General features: G+C 47.6%; 1 protein-coding gene across 5 annotated transcripts in view; it reads left to right on the top strand.

Moving 5' to 3' along the window:
• Window positions 1–1,421: 1,421 nt before the first annotated feature.
• The window catches only part of cacnb4a (calcium channel, voltage-dependent, beta 4a subunit), a 57,656-nt gene continuing 33,965 nt past the window's right edge, over window positions 1,422–25,112 (top strand). Inside the window, exons 1-2 of one of the 5 annotated variants that reach the window (XM_078174766.1) lie at window positions 1,422–1,678; window positions 8,314–8,400. In XM_078174766.1, coding sequence (XP_078030892.1) covers window positions 1,616–1,678; window positions 8,314–8,400 — 150 coding nt within the window. In that variant the 5' untranslated portion in view covers window positions 1,422–1,615. Of the gene's footprint in view, window positions 1,679–8,313; window positions 8,401–21,214; window positions 21,696–25,112 lie in introns of those variants that run through there. The other 4 variants (XM_078174767.1, XM_033617926.2, XM_033617927.2 and 1 more) reach the window with 4 other exon arrangements.

Here is a 25,112-nt window from a genome sequence, read left to right on the forward strand (position 1 = left end):
TGAGAGTGCTGTCTCTTCCCACACTGACTTGTGGGGAGGTGTCACATATTTTCAGGTCAAAGGCTGTAAGTCACAGTGAACTCAAAAGCCATCACCCAAAATGACTCGGCCCAGCGTCGGCCCAAACTCAGCATGCAGGAAGAAATAAGTCGGGCTGTTTCAGTTTACCTGACTCGACAGACTCGGGATGAATGACGCCCCAGAATTGAGCCACATAAACTGACCTGATTCTGGCAGCTGTGTCTCAGCCGGGACCGGCCTGTGTCTGTAATGTCCAATCAGACCCAGATTTGGTAACCATCAACGAATCTCCTACAGAAAAGGCCCCTGTGCATGGGGCCCATTATGGCAGATAAAATCAGAGCTGGTAAGGCATTATGATGATTTGCTGGATTGCACTTTTGTGGAGTTATTTTTAGCGTATGATGTTATTAATCTATTTATTTATCTCTTTGTGTTTCTTACGGCTACGTTGGGTATAATATTGATTTGTCTGTGTACTGTGTTGTATGTGTTGTTCCTCTGGGCGCACTGTGGGTGGAGGGCCCAGGACAAGTTTCCCACTTTGTGCGACAATAAAGTTCATCTTGATCTTGATGTCCAGTCAGGCCCAGATTTGGCAGCCACCAATGGGCCACAACAGGTTCTGGTACTGGCCACTGTGTCGTCCACCTGCTGTGTCTCAGCCGGGACCGGCCCGTGTCTGTAACGGCTGACTCTGGGCCAGATTTGGAAAAAGCAAACGAGCCAAAGCTGGCTCACATCTGGCACCATGGAGCTGAACTCAGCCGAGTCAGTCAACACTCGGGTGCATGTGGGTCGAGTCCAATGGCTACCTGGGTGGGTCAAAGTCCAAGACGAGCTGAAGTCTAAAGTCATCAGATTTGTTGCTGGAATCCAAGTCATGTGACTCATGTCCACACGGTGCTACATTCAGTCTGTGTGTGGGAGATAAACTTGATCTGAGACAGTCCTGCAGGATGCAGCGCTCAGTGGACGACACAAAGTTCAGTCATAGTTCAGTCAAATGCAGCATGAAATGACACTTCACCTTCTCAGGTATCTGTGTGTGTGTGTGTGTGTGTGTGTTTTATAGATTGGAGCCAGGTCATGCAGGTACAGTGAGGGTTTGTGCTGCCTTTCAGTGCTGCTCGTAAAGTCCGACTTCTATATGCAACATACATGTATGTTTAAATATTTTATGAGGTGCACAATAAGTTCAGTTCAGTGAAACATTCAAACGGAGAGATGGAGTTTTGGCTGCCTCTTGAGAAAATACTTTAATTTTCCGTTTTCATTTTCCGCTCATTGAGAGTTTAAATGCTGAAGTCCAGAGTTTCCTCCTTGTCCCTGAACGCAGCAGTGATGAGGCTCAGTGTGATGAAGAGGAGGAGGAGGGAGGGCTGCTTGATATCTGCGGGCTCCATCAGCTGTGCACACCGACCTGCAGCTGCTGCGGAGCGGACACATCTTCTTCTGCTTCTCTCCTCCTGTGTGAACCGGAGCCAAGCTGGAGCCGGCGGTGCACTGTGCGCCACCGGAGCCGCCGCCGCAGCACCTTCCGTGGAGCGGCACCGAGAGGCAGCCTCCGCCCTGGACCGATGAACTGGCAGAGATGTCCCGGCACATCTACACCCGACACGGGATAGGAGACGGGCTGCAGAAGCCCGTGTTTCAGGTAGGAGGAGGAACAAGTCTCATCTGATCTGACAGCTGGTTATTCATATGGACTGTTATAGCAAACAGCAGAGATCAATAGCTGAAGCAGCAACACAGGACATGTATTTTCTAAATGAAGGCTGATCCTCACAAAGTCCTGCCTGAGCTGTGTTCAAGTGAAGCTGCATGTTTCATCAGACCTAATGAGCCTCTGAGGAGCCTTTCATCACCCGGAGCTGCTGCTGCACGAGCACCATCTGATTTATTCACACACACATGAAATGAGTTCTTAATTATTAAACATGTCCTGATGCACGAGCTCCGGGTCCCTGCTCCTCTCTTTAGCAGGATGAGTTGATCCAGGACAGAGCTGCAGTTTGTAGCTGTTTCACAGCTGCTCCTCAGAGAGAGGAGAGAGGTACCACAGTGTGAATCTCTGATGGTCCACAGGTTCAGATCGTCCCACAGTAAATACAGCCGATACATCACTATACAAACCTGCAGCACCAGTTAGTCTGATAATTATTATCTCAGTTCATTTGAATCATTCAGGCTGTCAAATGTCTAAAAACAGGAGGTAACAGTTTCTGAGAGCCTGAGGCCACGCCTCCAAAATCCAAAACCAGAAGCTATTTCATAATAATAATAATAATAATAAGACATTTTATTTGGAGGCACCTTTCACGTCACCCAAGGTCACCTTACAGAGTGTAGAAGATAAAAGACATCATTAAAACAAATCAAGTGTAGTGCACAGTGTCCAGTTAGAGTCAATATGCCAGTTTGAACATGTGGGATTTGAATGATGTGATGGAATCTGACTGTCTTATGTGTGTGTGTGTGTGTGGGGGGGGGGGGTCCAGAGTCTGGGTGCCGAGCAGCTGAAGGCTCGGGCACCCATGGTACTGAGGCGTGAGGTGGGGATGGTGAGGAGTCCAGCAGAGGTTGAGCGGAGGGTGCGGGAGGCGGTGTATTCCTGAAGGAGGTCACAGAGGTAAGTGGGGGCGAGGTGATGGAGAGCTCTGTAGGTGAGGAGAAGGTCTTTGTAGTGGATGCAGTATTGTACAGGGAGCCAGTGAAGGTGGATGAGAACAGGGGTGATGTGGTCAGATGATTTGGTGCAGGCGGTGATCCGGGCGGCTGAGTTCTGAATGATTTGCAGTCTGTGGATGAGTTTGGTGGGAGGCCGGTGAGGAGGGCGTTGCAGTAGTTGATGCGGGATGTGACAAATGAGTGAACCAGGATTTTGGTGCTGGATTGGGACAGTGATGGGCGGAGTCTGGAGATGTTGCAGAGGTGGAAGAATGCAGTCCAGGTGATGTTTTGTGGTGAGGCTCTTGACCTGGGAGGAGAAGGGTACAGGGAATCTGTCAATGATGATGGGTGGAGCTGGGGTGTGTTGTGACGTGGTGAGGGTGGATTTGGAGCCGATGAGCAGGGCCTCTGTTTTATTGCCGTCTAGCTTCAGGAAGTTCCTGCTCATCCAGCTCCGGATGTCTTCAAGACAGGTGTTGAGGGAGGTGGGAGAGATGGCAGTGGTGGGTTTGGAGGAGATGTAGACCTGTGTGTCATCGGTGTAGCAGTGAAAATTGACCCCATGGTGACGGAGGATTGTGCCCAGGGGGAGGAGGTAGATGATGAAGAGAAGTGGACCCAAGACTGACCCCTGGGGGACACCCAGTGAAACACCCGAACACCCAGACTTGTGGTTCCTTAATTGCACAAATTGTTGACGGTCAGTGAGCCCTTAACCCTATGGGCCCAAACGACGCATAGTGCGTCCAAATTCACACCTGTTCTTCTCTATGGTTTTTCTCTGCGACCGTGCGTCATAGCGAGAAGCCACGTATATCACGTGAAACAGCGGAATTGTGGCTTTCCGACAAGACCAAGCACTTGTCGGTAGTCTAATATTTTCACAGCGAAATAAAATGATAAAATTACGCTAAAATTATGTATAACAGAGCTTTCATGCAGCTTTGCACACACACATTACTCTTGGATGGATTACTTGCGAATGCAGGCTCGCACAGAAATGCCACACATATAACATGAAAGCGCAGGAGCAGAGCTTTCCAGTGATACCACACACATCATTGTGCTGTCATCCCATCACGCTATAAATACAGATCAATTGTCTACAAAATAAAAACTTGACGGATTTCTTTACAATCCATTATACAGATCTTGTTATCAGTCACTTCATATAGTGAGGAATATCGTATCTTACCACGTCTTAGGCTTGCGTGTGTTTCTCCCTGTCTATCCACATTTGTAGTCCAGCTTTCAAGATGCAAATATCTCCATATTGTCCAGTTGACACTCCATCAAACTTTGTATGACAAGACCAGCCACTTCACCTTTGCGCACCCAGACAACTGCAGCCTAATTATGCATGCTGACAGGGCCGTAGTCACCATATACATTGAGGGGGACACGTGCCCCCCCCCCCCCCACCAATGCCCAAAATGCCCCCCAATATATAACTGAAACTGAAAAACAAATATTATCTTGGAGGACATCATTGCACTTGGTTGACTATTTTTCTATGATCTTAGATGTAAATATTGCATGTTTCTTTCAGATAAAACACATTTTTGACTTGTGAATGAGTCAATGGAATTTCTTGCAATAATGAAAAAATACTGGCAATCATGTCCGCCTGGCACAAACCACATGTTTTGGACAGCTGTGAAGTGACAGAATGTCCCACCATCGTGGTTCTTATATTGCCAGATTCCAGAGAGTCTCCCCTCTTCATATATGGCAGAATATGTCATTTTCCAACTTGCTATGCTGAGATACATGTAAAAATGTAAGAATTTAGGCACACAGATTTGTTTTTTTCATTGATATAAAAATTAATATAAGATACAGGCACATAGAAGGACATGAAATGATGGCAAATCTGATTAGCCCAGACTGTCCTGAAAACAACAAGATACAGCATGTGTATGTAGCCTTTATAATGACTGTGATATGAGCTTAAAAGTAAAGGCAGTAAAAATACCAAACGCCTAGGGCCCATAGGGTTAACCGGCGAAGCTAGCTTCTGGCTAACAAGTGGCGAGGACAGGTAGAGACTGTTGAACTGCTGTTTCAGTGTCACAGTGTTACGTCGAACAAGCCGAATCTAACAGGTGGGTTTAAAGTCCAACATTTATACAAGACAACTTTCAGTAAATCAAGGTGAAACAACAAAAATAGCAAAACAGCGGAGGAGGCGTGGCAGCTTGCCAGCGGTCCCTCACCCCTCACGTGATGACATATTTCATGTGTCCTCTCATGTCCTCCTGTGTCCTCACATGAGGACGTCACCTTCTGGGTCTACTGCACCTTCTCCTTCATCCTGCTTCACTCAGACCTGCTGTCCTCAATCGTGGACACGTTTTTGTGCCATCTAGTGGCAGTGACACCACAATACACTGATCCAAGTAAAAACAAGATGGCTGCCATCTCTGCCGAGTCAGTCTGCAGCCGAGCGGACACGAGAGGTGACGAGATCCAAAACCTGCTCACAGTTTATGGTTCAGACTTTATTTATGATTAATGATGTTTTGAAGACATTTTGAAGACACAGGGAATATTCACTCACTGAAGGACATTTGGATCATTGTTGACCATGTTTAGTTTTTTACACCCATCAGGTCGGACTGAAAACTATTAAAACACATGTAGATTAATTTTCTCTGGATCGACTTATTGATTATTGATCAGCTCTACACCTGATGGTCCTGGTGCACAGAGCAGATTGATTTTCTGATCCCACAGGGAAACATCAGCTTTAAAGCAGCGACGCGACATAAATCATCAAACAAATGAGGTCACAAACAAAATACAGTAATTATAATAAAACCAGAGGCCGTTTTGTGGTGACATCACTTCAGCTGCAGATCACAGTCGATTGTGGGCCAGCACGATGTAGCTGGGGGTCCAGTCGTACGAACTGTGATGAGTTCACTGTCATCACGTAAACTCTGTGAGAGCAGAGACCGTGAGCCGCTGATGGACAGCCCTCGAGACTGTTTTATTCGTTGCCATGGAAACATTTGAGCAAAGATCACAATCATTGTACCTGCTGCTCGTATTGTGTCGGCTCCTCTGAGCCTGCAGATAAAAGATATAAGCGTCATGTTCAGGGCTGTTTTTCTGTCTAACACACAGACACACAGACACACAGACAGACACACAGACACACAGACACACAGACAGACACATACAGAGTTGTTTATGAATGAGGAGCTGTGACTGAATAAACTGTGAAGGCCTGTTAGTGACATCACAACGTCTTCTGCTGTTGTTTCTCAGACACTTCTCTGTCCTTCATATATTCCACATTACAGTGCACAGCCTACAGATGCAGTAATACACTGCATCCTGATTTCATGATGTTGATGAATATTATTTCTGAGCTTGTTGTTTGGAAAAAGGAACCTACAATGTCACGCTCGTATTGCAGTGAATTGTGGGTTACTAAATCAGTGAGGTCTGCTGAGGTCTGCAGCCTGTCCCCTGTAGGCCCCTTGTGGACTGGATGAATTGTGGATTTGGAGCCCTCGGCGCTCCCAGACTTCCCGGCAACACGCCTGCGAAGTCCATGAGTCTGCAAGTGTGGTGAAGTCTGGACATTTGGATTCAGCCCTTCTGTGGTTGTTTTCGTGACATTTGGTGTCACCTGGAGCACGTTTGGTTATGATGACACACTCATGAGTTGAAAACAATACCAGCTGCTGTGACTTCAGCATGACTCTGAAGGCCCTGACACATCGAGCTGATGGTCGGCCATCGGTGAGTGTCTGTTGCTCTAATCACCCTGTTCTTTGCAGTGTGTCCCTAATCATTGGCCCTCAGTGGACTTTGTCAGCACTTAGTAGCTTTATCTCAGCCGATGCAGCATGTTGAGTTGGTGCTGGGGAGGGTGGAGCCCGTCGGTGAGAGAAATCTCTCTGATTGGCTCAGTGCACGAGAAGAGAAACAGAAGTGAGGCACGTAACATATGGTGAGCGTCAAGAGGGCGTAGGTCAAATTATTGAGCTCTTTGTTTGAAAAATTTCATAATGATCCATGTGACTGTTCACTGGTAAATATCATCGTTCAACTCTGGGCTGTGTTCTTAATGTGCTAACTGGCTAACTAGCATCTTGAATCCGTCCTGTCGGTCTTCTGGTTTCCTTTCTGAATGACGAACACAGATGACGGCTGCCACCTGCTGCTGTGGAGAGTTACTTCCTCTCACGCAGGTGCAGAACATGCTGATTGGCTGTCGGCTGCAGTCTCTGTGGTGTGTTCAGGTGCAACTTTTAGAGGGAGACTCCAGCGACATGAGGCGACTCAACAGCCAGCTTTTGTTGCTGCTGGTTCTCTGATGTCAGTTTGGTGTCTTTGGGCCTTAAAACATGAAAACAGAAACTGAATCAAATCCACGCTCTCTGTGTTTAACATGTACTCCATATGATAGAGTTCAGTGACATACTGTACGTTACTGGTGCAAGAAGAGCGGATAATATTCTTTAAAGTTAGATTGTGCTTGGATACATCTATTAAAATCAACTGTATGTTAAATATACACAGTGTACTCACAGGAAGAAGTATCCAGTGTTCGGTAGTCGGGCAGGTGAGTCATAACTCTACCTGCAGGAAGGAACCTTTCTCTTGGCCTGAAACAACAGTTTTACTTATTAGTGGTTATCAAATAGGTCATGGTCATAAGGACAGAGGGATGTCGTATGCTGTAAAGCCCTGTGAGGCAAATTGTGATTTGTGATATTGGGCTTTATAAATAAAATTGATTGATTGGTTGAAATAATGACTTGACGTGCCTTTGAAAATGACCCTGCTCTCAAACCTGCAGCAAACTAAGCAAACATCCTCTAACATCACCCAACTAACTCCTGTGTTCAGAATAACTGAAATGCTCGCCTGCACCTCAGCTCAGAAACTTTGTCTTTACGGTTGGTGCTCTGCATGTGCAACTCTCAACAGAGATGAGGAGGAGAGAACTAAACTAAATATCTTCGGAGAGTCTCGATTGGACAGAACAAACAAACAGTTTTTCTGTTTCATGTCAGAGTATTGGAGGATGAGAAACATGAGTTCTGGATGAATGTGTTCATTAAAGCTGCAGTGTCTGTTTTCTGGTCCATCATTTACCTGAGACGCTCTCCAATGTCACAGGAGGACAGGATCACATACAGCGTTAGAGCAGTCATTTATCATATTCTCCTCCTCCTCCTCCTCCTCCTCCTCCTCTCGTCTCTCAGGTGAAGTGTTACCTCATTTTCTCCTCAAGCAGTAAAACAAATTGGCTCCAGTATGAAACTGGGTCACACAGAGTGCATCTGTGCAGCTTAGCAACGTTCCTGCAGAGGAAGTGTGAGACAGATTTGAGTCTGTTAAACAGTGAAAGACTCAATCGAGCCGTCGCTGAGGATGAGAGGAGGAGAGTCCTGTCAACAGCCAGGGGCTGAGAAACTGGTTTTAATGGGGCTGCTGGAGGGAAGGTGACCTTGAGTCAGTGTGGAAGAGAAGGAGAGATAAATATAGACTCAGTCCAACAACAACACAATCACACATGCAGAAAATAAATATTATATCTGTGTGTATGTGTGTGTGTGTGTGTGTGTGTGTGTGTGTGTGTGTGTGTGTGTTCATCAGCAGGCCAACAGAGGGACCTACTCCAGACGCAGCCGGCTGAAGAGATCAGACGGCAGCACCACGTCCACGAGCTTCATCCTCAGACAGGTAGGACACTTGACTCCCTCAGGAGGCCTCATCACACGTCTGGGATGTTTATCCAATTCTTTTGAACATGATAAATACTTAACAAAAAAAACGTGTAAAAATCAGATTTCCTGGATACAGTGGGGTCCCGTTCATCCCTATGGAAGTTGCTCAGTGTCACCACGCCCCAGGAACAGCGCCAGACTTTGAGGCCAATTTGACTTAGTGGCCAAACTGTGGAATTACATCTTCCAGGTCAGTCAGGTGATTCCTTTGTTAGCTACAGACTCACACTGAGTAAATGTGTCTGAGCATCATAACCTCTGTGAAGTGTCTGTTCATTGTCAGAATCTGATCCATTCACTCAGATAACATTTTGAAGATCTAGTAGAGCCACACAAGAAAAAATGATTTTATCCGCATTGACGTTAACAGAGATCTAAATCAAAGTTTAGCCAGGCGGCTAACAAAAGTCTCCAGTGCGCTCGCTGTGTGGGCCCAACCATGAGGAACATTTGGGTCATTTTATACCTGTAAAATGTAACTTTTTGGCTTCATGCATCACTGAGCAGCTCTCATAGGAATCAACGCTGTATGCAGCTCTCCTTATAAATCCATGAGTGGCACATGATGCCAAAAAAGTTCAACTTCCTGCTGAACTCACACACTGTATAAAAATGATGAACACTGCAAACGTGATGTCACCCAGCGGTTCATGGACTCCTGTTTTGAAGCTGTCACCATCTTGGATTTTTGGAAGCAAAAGTGACCATATTTGGACAAGAGGGTGGAGCTAAGCCTTACGCTAGCTACTAGCTGCTAGCCGCTAGCCACTAGCTGCAGTACCTACCTGTCTTTTGAGGCGACCACACTCTTAATCATGTGTAACTTTAAATCTTTAAACAGGTGAGTTATAGAGGAGCTCACTCCTGTACAGTCGTCATGAAGGGGAATTACAGAAAGACACTCAAAATGTTTTTTAACATGGAGGGCTGTGGGGACTGACTCGCTCCTGGAGCCAGCCCCTAGTGGACATTAGAGGAACTGCAGTTTCAGGCACTTCTGTGTTGGCTTCATCTTTCAGCCTGGAAACTGCTGGTTCGGAGCAACACAAGTTTTTCATGCATTTGAACATCTAGTTGAAATTACTTTGAAAAAGTCTGACTGAAAGGTTCATGTGCAAAAACAGACATCTCTGTTTTCATTTGTTTTCATGTTTTTTGTCATTGTGTGCAAGACGCAGAATGTCAGTCAAACTTTTGGTTTGTTCGTTTTAAGAGTGGCTCTTACCTGAGTTTGCAGATTTGCTCTGTGAAAGTCTGTCCATTAGTCTGATGCATGATAACGACCCCAGCACTGACGGTGAACTGTGAACACATCTGGGGATGTCTTCTTCATCTGTCTGAGCGACTTGAGAAAGTTTTGTTACACCGTTGATTTAAATGTCGAGTGAAAAGTGAACAAAAGGACTATGACATCAGACGTCGGCCTCCGCTGTAGTTTCAGGAATTGTATCAGCCAGCTCAGCTGATGTATAATTCATGAGGTCGGGGCGAGGCAGGGCCGTCTGAATGCTCTGCCTCCTTTATATGTGTCACTGTGAAACAGATTCAGACTGGTTCCCAGTATAATGTCCCTCCTGTGATCCAGAATGCAGAGGTAATACAGCGAGGACTTCCTGTGGACGTTGACATCCTGCTAACGAGTTACCAAGGGAACTGAGGCTGCAGAGGACATTCAGCGGCACAAGGACACTTCGTCATCGGCTACCTTTGTCCCAAACGCCCTCTCATTCTTCATCAATGCCTCTCTCACTGTCTCCACCTCTCCACACCTGACCTCCAACTCCTCCGTTGTGTGCCTCAGCGGGGAGACGCAGTAACATCAGATCACAGTGAATCAGGTCGCAGCTTCTTTAACGTGGGCGTGCAACAAAAGCACATGACAAGTTGTCAAATCTAAGCAGCAGATGTGATTTATGACGGTCTCCAGTTCCCAGGTCTGCGGCTGCTGCGTCTTCTCTCGCATGTAGGTCACTTTGTGTCTGAGGTGTTACTGTGTGAGCAGAGTCCTGAGGTTTTGAAGGTCACACTGATTTTAAGGAAACATTCAGTCTAATCTTTCATTTAAAGCTGAGCCTGTTGAGTTCAGACGGTGAGAGCACAGAGCAGCAGCTGATGAACACAACGCTCCTTCACAGTTCTTCATGGCTTTGTGTTTTAATTACACTCCAGTGAATGCACTGTATGTTCAACCTGTTGACATCACCCATTAATTATTGAATGCCCACGGCATGAAATCAGCGGGCAGTAATTACGCGGCTCGCAGGCAGGAATAGAAAAACCGACAGATGAAAAAAATGAAACAGACAAACAAAGAAATCAAAGAAAAAAAGAAAGTGAGGTCGGAGAAATGTGCGCATCAAATATCTTCCTCAGTCCTTCTCCTCATCACACGCTCACAGATTTCTTGAACACCCCCGCTGTGATTTGTGTCATCACCGGTGTGATCGTCATCAGGTGAGAAGAGGAGCCAGTGGGTTCTCTTTGATTCCCTCGTGTATCCATAGTAACAGCCACCCTTCAACAACAGGGGTCAAGCCCAGCAGGTTGATGAGCAGGAAGCTGCTCCTCCTCCTCCTCCTCCTCCTCCTCTTCCTCTTCAGTGAAAGTACACATTTTTTACAGTCATGAAAGAAGAAGAAGAAGAACGCAGCCTTTTATCAGATTCATTTATTCATCACGTGTCGATGTCTTGCTCCTTAGAAACGGTTTACAGGAGCTTTAACAGGACGTCACGTCTTCATCTCAGCTCTGTGCTTATATGGTGCAGAGCTGACGCCTGGACAGAAGTTATTCAGCCTCATCCATTCATTTGTCTCCTGAATGGGAAGTTGAATTTAAAGGGACAGTTCGCCCCAAAATCAAAAACACATATTTAGTTTTTTCTGCCTTAAATGGACAGGTGGTGTCGAGTTACAGCTGAATAAACCGTCACAGACATCTTGGTCATTTCTGTAAGCTTAAAACACTTTTCCTTCATTGGAAACCAAACTTTATTTACTTTTATTTCACAGATTAAAAAACAAACAAACATAAATTACAATAAAACCTCCACAAGACTGCATTTGATTCATGTGAGTAGAGGAGAAGTCTGCTCACTATTCATGAGTGACGGAGACAAATGTTTTGTCTGTGAACCTTGTGAGTTATAATTTTTACTTTTATTTAATGTTTTAATGTTGTCATTATTAAGCCACGTTTCACGTGTGTTTCACGTGTGTTTTACGTGTGTTTCACGTGTGTTTAACGTGTGTTTAATGTGTGTATTAGCTGTGTTAGTTGAGTCGTGGTATATGTAGATTGGGTTTAGGAGATTTCCACAGGAGTAAAATGTGACGTTTCGCCAAAAGGGAGGTGAATGCTAATATTTGTGACTGTGAAGAGTTAATGTGGAGTTGTTTAGATAATATCTCAAATATAGAAATAAAGGGATCCATCTGTATCTGAACCTTTATTAAGATCATGATGATGCAGTCTGGGACAAAAGAAGAACATATGGCTCAGATTGAAAGACAAGGCGTCCGTCACATTGGTCTGCAGTGTTAGGTAATGTGCTGCATTGAAAACTTTTCAAATCTCAAGTAGCGTCTTCCTCCATCTTCATGACAGAGTGAGGAAGACTCAGAGCTCCAGTTTGGACACAAACAGTCTGACAGACCTAACGTGCTTCATCAGGACTGTGTGGGTGCGGTTTGATGATATTTGATTGACTGTGCTGGCAACATCAGCAAACAACCCCACGACTGTCATCTGATTGTGACTCAAATATTGCTAATCTCTGTGCACCCACCTCAGAGCGGCGAGGACAGCTGAAGCACGAACAGAGACGATCTGAGTTTACAGATAATGAGCCCATCGCTCAGGAGACAAGCTGATGCACCAAATATGTTTTCAGGCGTCTAAGTGGAGGGAGAGTCTACCGCGGATTGACTTTAAGTATTAGGGTTAAAGGAGGATGAGCATCAGTCTGAGGGATGACCTCATACACATCAGTCAATTTAAGGGAACAGGAAGTGAAAAGGAGAGAGCATGACTTTGTTGTAAGCACACAGAATGTATTGGAGGAGGTCTGTGTGTGTGTGTGAGTCACCACTGTAACACACACAGAGATGCTGGTGTATAGATGAGTCTCACAGATGGTGTGCTGCACATATACGTGCACATGGACAGATGTTTCCCTGCGTGCTCGCTGAGCGGAGGCCTGAACGTTTTGCGGGCCGACCCCTGAGCTTGGTGATAAGAGGATGCTAGAGCTCGGCAGATGTTTGCTCTCAGGAATAATCCAGAGGCGCAGTGTTGAAGTGGCTCACAGGACGTTTCCACACTCTGATATTTGTGTTGGTGCAGAGCTAGATAGATAGATAGATAGATAGATATACTTTATTTAATCCCCAGGGGGAAATTTAAAATGTCCTCAGCAGCAGGGGCAATAATGACAAAAACAGACACAAATCACAAGAACACAGCACACATACTGACACAAGAAAAATCCTAAAAGTACATAAGATCACAAGGTGTGAATAAAAGGTAGAAACAGGTGTGTAAAAACAGTACAATAGATATCTTTGTAATAAAAAAAAGGAAGAATGGTTCAAAGTGCATATGAGTTTGATCGGAGGGAGGAGTTGTACAGTTGTATTGCTGTGGGTATGAATGATTTTTTGTAGTGCTCTTTTGAACAGCGGGGGAGTCTGTATCTGGTGCTGAATGTGCTCTTGAGTGTGTCCAGTGTTTTATGGAGAGGATGGGTGGTGTTGTATATGATCCTATTGAATCTGGCCTGGATTCTGTCCTCCACCACCTCCTCAAGAGTGCTCAGCTTCAGGCCAACAACAGACTGGGCCTTCTTAACCAGCTTGTTGAGCCTGCTGGCATCCTTTTTCTTAACACCTGCCCCCCAGCACACCACGGCAAAGAACAGAGTGCTAGCTACAACAGTCTGGTAAAACATTTGCAGCATCTTGTTGCATACATTAAAGGACCTGAGCCTTCTCAAAAAATACACCTGACTCAGGCCCTTCTTGTACACTGCCTCTGCGTTTGTGGACCATTCAAGTTTATTGTCCAGTAGGACACCCAGGTACTTGTACTGCTCCACAATCGCCACGTCACTCCCACTGATGCAGACAGGAGAAGCTGGGGGCTTTTTCTTCCTGTAGTCCACCACAATCTCCTTTGTTTTTGCTACGTTGAATAGCAGACAGTTTTCCTCACTCCACTGCACAAATTTGTCTATCACCCCCCTGTGCTCCTCTTCTTGACCCCCCTCCACACACCCAACCACGACTGTGTCATCTGAAAACTTTTGGATGTGGCATGACTCTGAGCTGTACTTAAAGTCAGATGTGTACATGATGAAGAGCACCGTTCCCTGGGGGGCCCCGATGTTAGAGGTCAGATGTTGAGACACACAGTTCTGCAGCCTAACAAACTGCGGTCTGCCCATCAGGTAGTCCCCAATCCATGAGACCTAAGCTAATATCCAGTGTGTGTGTGTGTGTGTGTGTGTGTGTGCACATGATGGCCACCTCACATTGCCTCTGTCAGAGCGCTGGGTGTGTGTGTGTGTGTGTGTGTGTGTGTGTGTTCTCCGTGTCAGCAAAGTGCAGTTAATCCTGTCAGTATGTGGAATAAGGTCACAGCAGACACAATGCTACAGTGGTTCTACAGAGCCTGTGGCTGAGGCCAACTTTGCTGCTGAGCTAACAAGACGTTCTATATCATGAGTCTGAAAGATGTTTGTTTCCAGCAGTGGAGCTGCTTCAGATATCTGTCTTCATTATACACACTACACTCTGCTGCAGACTGCAGAGGGCGCTAACACTTTGTGTTAACAGGCAGTGAGCCTCTAAAAGGAGAGACAAGGATGTGTGTGTGAATAATGTGGTCCTGTCTATGTGGTGACCCTGTTTTCATGAGGTTTCATGCTCCATGTTTCAAGTGATCATGTTAACCTACACCAGGATCTTTACCTGACCCCTGACCATGTGACACTGAGGCCAGACACCTGCTGAGCTGCTGACCTCTGTTTGAGACCAGCAAACAACAAAACAGGTTGTTTTCACCCAAACTATGGTGTGTTTATTGCCGGCCCGGGACAGTGCCATGAAAAGTGTTTTTTCTGATCAAGGCATCGCTGTGTTCCCTGCCACTATAGTGCCACATAAAGTGGTGTTTTTACAGAGACATCGCTGTGTGCAGACCTCTCACAGGAGGTTTTTCTGTGTGTGTTCTGTTGCTCTCTGTGTCAAAATAACTTCAGTAAACTAACAGTAAATATAATATCTGTGTTCATGAAGCAGCAGAACGAACATTAACATCTCACAGAGACATCGTGTGATTGAGGTCGATCAGAAGGACGTGTGTTCACACAGAGTTACAACAGTTGAGTTAGAAGCAGCTGCTCCATGTTGGCGTCAGAAAGGTTTAACATAAGGAAGTTTCACACTTTAAAAGATCTTATTTTGAGACAAACTCAGGCGCTTTGTTTTACCAGCAAGCTTCATCGAGGCAGGTTTGAAAATCTCTGTAGGAAATGAAACCAATGTGTTGTTGGAACTCAATAAACCTGCACAGGAGGAACCGTCTGTGACCCCGACCCATCTGTGTGTCACTCAGACTGAAGACTGTCACATAGTGATGGATTCTGTTAAATGTTTTAATGAGCTGAGGCTGAGACCAGAAAATGACTTTTTGGTTGTGACAGTGAAGCAGCTGTGAACTAACGACCTCATCACTGCCTCTTTAAAGAGTCTTCTCGTCCTGGGTCAGCAGGTTTAATTCTCTCTGTCTGAAGGCCTGCACATTTTAATACAGTCTCATTCTACGATGCTCCAGCTTTCTCCCAGAAATTAAATTTCATTTCTGAATCACAATACTTTAGACACACAGACGTCCCTTCAACCCAAACTCCAGCGTGCTGCCTGCGGAGTGATAAGACAGAGCTTCTTCACTGTGTTAATCCCTCATATGTAGGTCACATGGCTCAACTCAGCTGCCTTTAATTCAGGAATGACTTCATGGGGCCTGGACGCTGCTCTCATAGCTCACGCTGGCAACATGCACGAGTCTGCTGGTGCCTCTTGAGTCAGTCTGTAACCTCTGGACGCCCACTAACAAGATTACTCATCAGCAGTACACTCTTGGAGGAATAAACAAGTTTGAGTTTCATCACTGTTCACCTGTGATAGTTTTCACTGATGACTGAGGAGGAATCTGGGAACCACTGATGGAACATATACAGTTTGATCACACAACACAGTGACACAGATATCATAAGTTTTAGGGAGCGTGCTGTTGGCTTGCTGACTGCAGGAATGTCCAACAGAGCTGTTGCCCCTGAACTGAACGCTCATTTTATAACCACAAGGCGTCTCCAGTGTCTTTACACTTAATTTGGCAGCACATCCAACCAGCCTCACACCACAGACCTCATGCAGCCACACCAGCTCAGAGCCTCCACATCCAGTGTCCTCACCTCAGGGCCTTCACATCCAGTGTCCTCACCTCAGAGCCTCCACATCCAGTGACCTCACCTCAGAGCCTCCACATCCAGTGTCCTCACCTCAGAGCCTCCACATCCAGTGACCTCACCTCAGAGCCTCCTCATCCAGTGACCTCACCTCAGAGCCTCCACATCCAGTGTCCTCACCTCAGAGCCTCCACATCCAGTGACCTCACCTCAGAGCCTCCTCATCCAGTGACCTCACCTCAGAGCCTCCACATCCAGTGTCCTCACCTCAGAGCCTCCACATCCAGTGACCTCACCTCAGAGCCTCCTCATCCAGTGACCTCACCTCAGAGCCTCCACATCCAGTGTCCTCACCTCAGAGCCTCCACATCCAGTGACCTCACCTCAGAGCCTCCTCATCCAGTGACCTCACCTCAGAGCCTCCACATCCAGTGTCCTCACCTCAGAGCCTCCACATCCAGTGTCCTCACCTCAGAGCCTCCACATCCAGTGACCTCACCTCAGAGCCTCCACATCCAGTGACCTCACCTCAGAGCCTCCACATCCAGTGTCCTCACCTCAGAGCCTCCACATCCAGTGACCTCACCTCAGAGCCTCCACATCCAGTGTCCTCACCTCAGAGCCTCCACATCCAGTGTCTTCACCTGCAGAAACATCTGAGAGCAGAAATATGTTTGAATGCACAGAGATACTGTGAGGAGATCCTGAGACCCATCGTCATGTCATTCATCTGCCGCCATGACAGCTTGTTGCCTCATGGTAATGCATGTTGTGAGGATCTGTGCACAACTCCTGGAAGTCTTGTATGACCTGCAGACTCACCAGATGTGTCACCCTCTGAGCCTGTTTGGGAAGCTCTGGATCAGCGTGTGCGATGGGCGGCGTGTAAAAGGACGCAGTTACAACAACTCAAGAGCTGATGGAACAATGGTCGAGTGTCATGGAGGAGAAAACACTCACAGAGCTACTGACTGAGGCTGAGAGCTACTGACTGAGGCTGAGAGCTACTGACTGAGGCTGAGAGCTATTGACTGAGGCTGAGAGCTGCTGACTGAGGCTGAGAGCTACTGACTGAGGCAGAGAGCTGCAGACTGAGGCTGAGAGCTACTGACTGAGGCTGAGAGCTACTGACTGAGGCTGAGAGCTGCAGACTGAGGCTGAGAGCTACTGACTGAGGCTGAGAGCTGCAGACTGAGGCTGAGAGCTGCTGACTGAGGCTGAGAGCTGCAGACTGAGGCTGAGAGCTACTGACTGAGACTGAGAGCTGCAGACTGAAGCTGAGAGCTACTGACTGAGGCTGAGAGCTACTGACTGAGGCTGAGAGCTACTGACTGAGGCTGAGAGCTGCAGACTGAGGCTGAGAGCTGCTGACTGAGGCTGAGAGCTGCAGACTGAGGCTGAGAGCTACTGACTGAGACTGAGAGCTGCAGACTGAAGCTGAGAGCTACTGACTGAGGCTGAGAGCTAATGACTGAGGCTGAGAGCTACTGTCTGAGACTGAGGCTGAGAGCTACTGACTGAGGCTGAGAGCTACTGTCTGAGGCTGAGAGCTACTGACTGAGAGCTATTGTCTGAGGCTGAGAGCTACTGACTGAGAGCTACTGACTGAGGCTGAGAGCTGCTGACTGAGGCTGAGAGCTACTGACTGAGGCTGAGAGCTACTGACTGAGAGCTACTGTCTGAGGCTGAGAGCTACTGACTGAGAGCTACTGACTGAGGCTGAGAGCTGCTGACTGGGGCTGAGAGCTGCTGACTGAGGCTGAGAGCTACTGACTGAGACTGAGAGCTACTGACTGAGGCTGAGAGCTGCTGACTGAGGCTGAGAGCTACAGACTGAGGCTGAGAGCTGCTGACTGAGGCTGAGAGCTACTGTCCGAGGCTGACTGAGGCTGAGAGCTGCTGACTGAGGCTGAGAGCTACTGTCCGAGGCTGACTGAGGCTGAGAGCTACTGACTGAGGCTGAGAGCTACTGTCTGAGGCTGAGAGCTGCTGACTGAGGCTGAGAGCTACTGACTGAGACTGAGAGCTACTGACTGAGGCTGAGAGCTACTGACTGAGGCTGAGAGCTGCTGACTGAGGCTGAGAGCTACTGACTGAGGCTGAGAGCTACTGTCCGAGGCTGACTGAGGCTGAGAGCTGCTGACTGAGGCTGAGAGCTACTGTCCGAGGCTGACTGAGGCTGAGAGCTACTGACTGAGGCTGAGAGCTACTGACTGAGGCTGAGAGCTACTGACTGAGGCTGCGAGCTGTTGACTGAGGCTGAGAGCTACTGACTGAGGCTGACTGAGGCTGAGAGCTACTGACTGAGGCTGACTGAGGCTGAGAGCTGCAGACTGAGGCTGAGAGCTACTGACTGAGGCTGAGAGCTACTGACTGAGGCTGACTGAGGCTGAGAGCTACTGACTGAGGCTGAGAGCTGCAGACTGAGGCTGAGAGCTGCTGACTGAGGCTGAGAGCTGCAGACTGAGGCTGACTGAGGCTGAGAGCTACTGACTGAGGCTGCGAGCTGCTGACTGAAGCTGAGAGCTACTGACTGAGGCTGAGAGCTGCAGACTGAGGCTGAGAGCTACTGACTGAAGCTGAGAGCTACTGACTGAGGCTGAGAGCTGCAGACTGAGGCTGAGAGCTACTGACTGAAGCTGAGAGCTACTGACTGAGGCTGAGAGCTGCAGACTGAGGCTGAGAGCTACTGACTGAGGCTGAGAGCTGCAGACTGAGGCTGAGAGCTACTGACTGAGGCTGAGAGCTACTGACTGAAGCTGAGAGCTACTGACTGAGGCTGAGAGCTGCAGACTGAGGCTGAGAGCTACTGACTGAGGCTGAGAGCTGCAGACTGAGGCTGAGAGCTACTGACTGAGGCTGAGAGCTACTGACTGAGGCTGAGAGCTACTGACTGAGGCTGAGAGCTACTGACTGAGGCTGAGAGCTGCTGAGGGCTCTGACACAGGTCAGTCAGTAACAGCCGGCTCTTTTATGTTTCGCCTCTTTTTCCTCCACTAGAATATCTGAGCGGTGATGATGACAATGATGATGATGATGATGATGATGGTGGTGATGATGATAATGATGATGATGATGATGATGGTGGTGATGATGATGATGATGATGATGATGAAGTCAGCTGGTGTTTGGAGATGTGTTTGTGAAGTGGAGGTAAAAGCAAACTGTGGCAGATCTGATGGAGCCTCATCATGTGACACAGGAGCAGGTGCAGCTGCTGTATGACAGTCTGTCAGCAGAGGGCACTGTTGCTCCAGTTTATAAAGAAGCTGCTGCGACTCAGACAACAGAAGAATAGTTTCTTACAGTTTTCAGTTGGACTGGAGAATAAAACATAATAATATATCTTTATGTAACAGGGACATGTTTCCAGTGTTCTCAGCACAGAGCTTTAAATATGACCATGAAGGGAAAGATAAATATTCTCTACTATTTACATTTACACAGAGAGCTGTTACACTATTTTAGTTTGATTGTTTTTTGATTTAGATGGAGATACATAATGTTATTTCTCTCTATATTTCAATGAGCCATTCTTTTATTTTTTAAATGTATTGAATCTATTTAAAGTCCAGCATGGACAGGGGCGCAGGCTGTGTTGCAACGTCCTGGGGGACTGGTATTAAACAGGGGGGTCCTCCCCCATGGATCTCTCAGCGTCAGACACTTAGGCACCAATTTATGGTGGAAATGTCAAAGTACTTCCTTAATCAGCTGTGCATCGTTGTTTCGTCTTCTTTTTGTTCAGTGGCAGAGGAACACCTCTGCTCCTGAGGTTACATACTGTCATCACATACTGTGTCTATGTGTTGTGTTCCAGCTCTGCTGCTTTCCTGTTTTTATTGGTGGTTATGAATGCTTGTGTTCTAAATATTGAGGAGGACGTGTCCCCTGCATTCTAAACTCAAGGGCTCACTCAGTCAGTGATGACCGGAGCTTTCAGCCGTGCCCTAAAGCCTTCCTCTGCTGCTCTCTTGACCTCCCTGATATGTGATTGTCTGTTTTATCAAAAAACATCATAATATTTCATTTAAGGCACAAACATCATCATAATGGTGTGACTGCTCAGTAATGCCAGGGAACAAATCACTAAGAGCATTTTATTCAATTCATTAAATTCATTCAGATTCATTAAATTAAAAAAATAGCAGATATTTCTCATTAGGATAATAAAAAGCAGTAGCTTCAATATTCTTCCATTATTCTGACCAAATTGCCAGAGTAAATAACAGCATAGTACGACACTGTGCAATCCACAGATATGTTACATTTGTACGTTATTATGTGGAGGATACGCTCACACTTAAAGTTTCTTAACATTTTAACAATGTTGTGGTTAAAGTGAGGTTTAGGCATCGCTTGGTTATTGTTAGGAAAAGATCATGTTTTGGCTTAAAGTACCGGCGTGTTGAGGCATAATACCTGTGGGAAACACAGCGATGTGTTCTTGTGGCATTTTCTCAGCAGCAAACAGCAATACTTTGGTAAAAAACAACACTTTTTATGGCACAATCCCGGCAGGATACGCAGCAAAGTTTCAGTAAAAACAACCACATTTCGTGGCACTGTGCCGGCAGGAAACACAGTGATGTGTGGATTAAAAAACAACTGCTTTTCATGGCACTGTGCCCGATGGAAAATCAGTAACTGGTTGCTTAAAAACAACCAGGTTTGGGGCTAAAGTGTTGCTGGAAACACAGCATTGACTCTTTAAATCACAACCAGTTTTGTCGTGTGTTGGTCTCCATCAGCGGTCTGCAGCTTGGCAGGCGTCTCACCTCCATGTGACACCATCCCCTCCACCTCCACCTCCTGAACACAAGCTCAGCTCACGTACAACCTCACTTTAGAAACGTGTAGACCATATGAGAGGTACAGATGTAATGTGTGGTTTGCAGAAACATACAGCACCAAGCTTCAACTGGGACTTTGCTCATAAAAAGAGTCAAACCTCAGAGTTGACCTCTCCTCTGTGATCACTGGCTCACTGTCAGACCGTTATACATTGATTTACCTCTGAAGCTGTAAAGACACTTGTTGTTGTTGAGCAGCAGCAGCAGGTCTGACACCTGTATAAAGTATCATCACTCATGACTGTGTGTGTGTGTGTGTGTGTGTGTGTATAAATGAGATGTCAGTCTCTGCAGGTTAGTGTTGGGCTGAAGAGATGATCCTCAGACACACACACACACACACACACACACACAGTGTTCACTGCTGCTCTCGGGCTGCAGACCCCCACCTCCCTCTCTGCCTCTTCCTTATTCACAGCCAGCCCGGCTGACTGGAGCCTCCGCCGGCCAATCGGCAGGCTGCATCCCACCTCTGTCATCAGCCCGTGCTGGAGGAAGGGATTGGCTTGTGTGATCTGAGCTTGGAGAGGAGATGAAATGCCAGGTCTGCTCTGCCTCTGGGGACAACCAGGCTGCCGTACCATAATGGGAACCAACACTGGCTCGGCTCGGGGGCAGTGATATCTGATTCAGCATCAGGACACACACACACACACACACACACACACACACAGCTCCACCTTTATCCTCCTCCTGTCTCTGCTGCTGTGGTGTGGTGTGGTCTCTCTGAGGTCTACCTTCATGTGGAGGAAGAGGCTGCTGCTGCTGCTTCTGGGCTCGGTCACTCCCCTGTCCTCACCATCCACCCTCCCTGGAGCTGCTTGATCATCCTCTGCTTCTGTCTGTTTCACACTGAGGAGCTGCTTTTTGGATTCTCACACCTCCATGTACGATAACTTGTACCTACATGGATTTGAAGACTCGGAGGCGGTGAGTGTAGGGTGATGGGGGGGTGATGGGGGGGGGCGTCTGACACTTGTAAAGCATGCTTTATTCAGCTGTGTCGTGGCTGCTCGATCCTTCATAAACACCCACAGAACGCACGGAGACTTGAGTGGGCTTAGCGTGCACTCTTCTCGAGGGAGTTAGGAGAGGCTGGGGGAAGGGTGTGCACGTGTGTGTGTGTGTGTGTGTGTGTGTGTGTGTGTGTGTGTGTCTGTCTGTGTGTGTGTTAGGGCTCCTCAATCAACCAACTGTACAGTGTTGTCGCTGCCAGCCGGAGGACGTTCTCCTCCTGTCTGGTCTGGGCGTCTGCAGAGCTCCTCAGTGTTTCTGTACCATCTCTCTGTGTGGATGAATGGACAGGGTGCATGCTGGGAGCCTCTTGTTTATGAGCATTGTGGGTATTTGTATGTGAGAATGTGTCTGCGTTCATCACATCCCACCATGCATCATCAAGGTTTACTGCACAGACCAACAGCTATGTAACCATCTGATGTGCTGTTGCATCTGACTGCGCCGTCCTCCACACGACGACTGCACGACTAGAGATTCTTTTGTCGTTAAGCACAGGTTCTCATCTCCAGCACACACACAGCTGACAACACACACACACACACACACACACACAGATAGAGCTGTGATTCACAGAGGCAGGTGTTGTTATTGACGGGCTGAGCGAGCGACTGTGGGATAGAAATGTGTCGGGAAAATGCTTACAAAGGCAATAAATGTAGGAGCTGGTGCTGGGTGGAGGGGGGGGGGGGGGGGGGGCAATCCCACTGAGCCAGAATCTGTCAAGACCTCTCTGTAACTCCACCTGACGTCCTCGCTGCTGCTCCCAGATTATTTCACACATCCTGTCCTGTTGCATACAGGCAGTGCAGGGTCTGTCTGAGCAAAGAAAACATGTTTGATTGTGTCCTGAAGAATAAGATACTTCTCATCTCTACTTCTGTCAGTGGAGCATTTAGCTCATCTGAGGAACAAAAAAACACTACCTGGCCAGAAGTATGTGGACAGATTAGGGTTGCAACAGTATGAGATTTTCACAGTATAATAACTGTCTCTGAAAATATTACAGTATCATGGTATTACAGAATTGCCATTGGAGTACAGTGAAGTCATTGTCATGTTTGAGATGATGTGAGCTTTGTGACATGGTGCGTTATCCTGCTGGAAGTAGCCATCAGAAGATGGGTACACTGTGGTCATAAAGGGATGGACACGCTCAGCAACAATACTCAGGTAGGCTGTGGTGTTTAAACCATGCTCAGTTGGTACTAAGAAAATCTCCCCCACACCATTACACCACCAGCAGCAGCAGCCTGAAGCGTTGATACAAGGCAGGATGGATCCATGCTTCCATCTGAATGTGGTTTTTCCAATCTTCTATTGTCCAGTTTTGGTGAATTGTAGCCTCAGTTTCCTGTTGTTAGCTGACAGGAGTGGCACCTGGTGTGGTCTTCTGCTGCTGTAGCCCATCTGCTTCAAGGTTGGACAAGGTGTTGTTGCTTCAGAGATGCTCTTCTGCACACCTTGGTTGGAACCAGTGCTTATTTGACTTCCTGTTGCCTTTCTATCATCTTGAACCAGTCTGGCCATTCTCCTCTGACCTCTGGCATCAACAAGGCATTTTGGCTCACTGGATATTTGCTCTTTTTGGGACCATCCTCTGTAAACCCTAGAGATGGTTGTGCTGAAAATCCCAGTAAATACTCAGACCAGCCCGTCTGGCACCAACAACCATGCCACGTTCAAAGTCACTTCAATCACCTTTCTTCATCATTCTGATGCTCCGTTCAATAACCCTCATCTTTTATATCACTGTATAGACAGTGTAGATAGTGTTTCGTGATTCTGGGCATAAAACGGGACAAAGCAGTCGGTCCTGACGTTGTGTTCCTGATCCTTGTTTGGTTCCCATCACGTTTCCCTCACATCTGAGTTTCATCATCCAAAGAACACCGTCAACACGTCAAACTTAGATAAAAGACAGTCCTGACACTTGTATGTTGGTTGTTAGCTGAACCGTGGCGATTGTGTTGGCAGGAAGTGATGCTGTGTTCACCTCAGAGAGGGAAAGAGTTCAGCCTGATTTATGTGAAGGGCCCGACGTTGTTCCTTTGCATCAAAACAGGGATGTTTTTGTCCTATCAGTGGTGACAGAGGGTTGGTCTAATAACTTTTATATTGATTACTAAAGTTAGTTATTAACTGGCCCCTCCTGACATGTTGCACATGTTGCACATGTTGCACATGTTGCACATGTTGCACATGTGGCCCCTGGCCTCCTGGCATGTTGTACATGTTGCACATGTGGCCCCTGGCCTCCTGGCATGTTGTACATGTTGCACATGTGGCCCTTGGCCTCCTGGCATGTTGCACATGTTGCACATGTGGCCCCAGGCCTCCTGGCATGTTATACATGTTGCACATGTGGCCCTTGGCCTCCTGGCATGTTGTACATGTTGCACATGTGGCCCCTGGCCTCCTGGCATGTTGTACATGTTGCACATGTGGCCCTTGGCCTCCTGGCATGTTGTACATGTTGCACATGTGGCCCCAGGCCTCCTGGCATGTTGTACATGTGGCCCCTGGCCTCTTGACATGTTGCACATGTTGCACATGTGGCCCCTGGCCTCCTGGCATGTTATACATGTTGCACATGTGGCCCTTGGCCTCCTGGCATGTTGCACATGTGGCCCCTGGCCTCCTGGCATGTTGCACATGTGGCCCCTGGCCTCTTGATGTGTTGCACATGTTGCACATGTGGCCCCAGGCCTCCTGGCATGTTGTACATGTTGCACATGTGGCCCCAGGCCTCCTGGCATGTTGCACATGTGGCCCCAGGCCTCCTGACATGTTGCACATGTTGCACATTTGGCCCCTGGCCTCCTGACATGTTGCACATGTTGCACATGTGGCCCCTGGCCTCCTGGCATGTTGCACATGTTGCACATGTGGCCCCTGGCCTCCTGACATGTTGCACATGTGGCCCCTGGCCTCCTGACATGTTGCACATGTGGCCCCTGGCCTCCTGGCATGTTGTACATGTGGCCCCTGGCCTCCTGGCATGTTGCACATGTGGCCCCTGGCCTCCTGGCATGTTGCACATGTGGCCCCTGGCCTCCTGGCATGTTGTACATGTGGCCCCTGGCCTCCTGGCATGTTGCACATGTGGCCCCTGGCCTCCTGACATGTTGCACATGTGGCCCCTGGCCTCCTGGCATGTTGCACATGTGGCCCCTGGCCTCCTGGCATGTTGTACATGTGGCCCCTGGCCTCCTGGCATGTTGTACATGTGGCCCCTGGCCTCCTGGCATGTTGCACATGTTGCACATGTGGCCCCTGGCCTCCTGGCATGTTGTACATGTTGCACATGTGGCCCTTGGCCTCCTGGCATGT

Source organism: Epinephelus lanceolatus, chromosome 14, assembly GCF_041903045.1.
Source record: "Epinephelus lanceolatus isolate andai-2023 chromosome 14, ASM4190304v1, whole genome shotgun sequence".
Lineage (NCBI taxonomy): Eukaryota > Metazoa > Chordata > Actinopteri > Perciformes > Serranidae > Epinephelus > Epinephelus lanceolatus.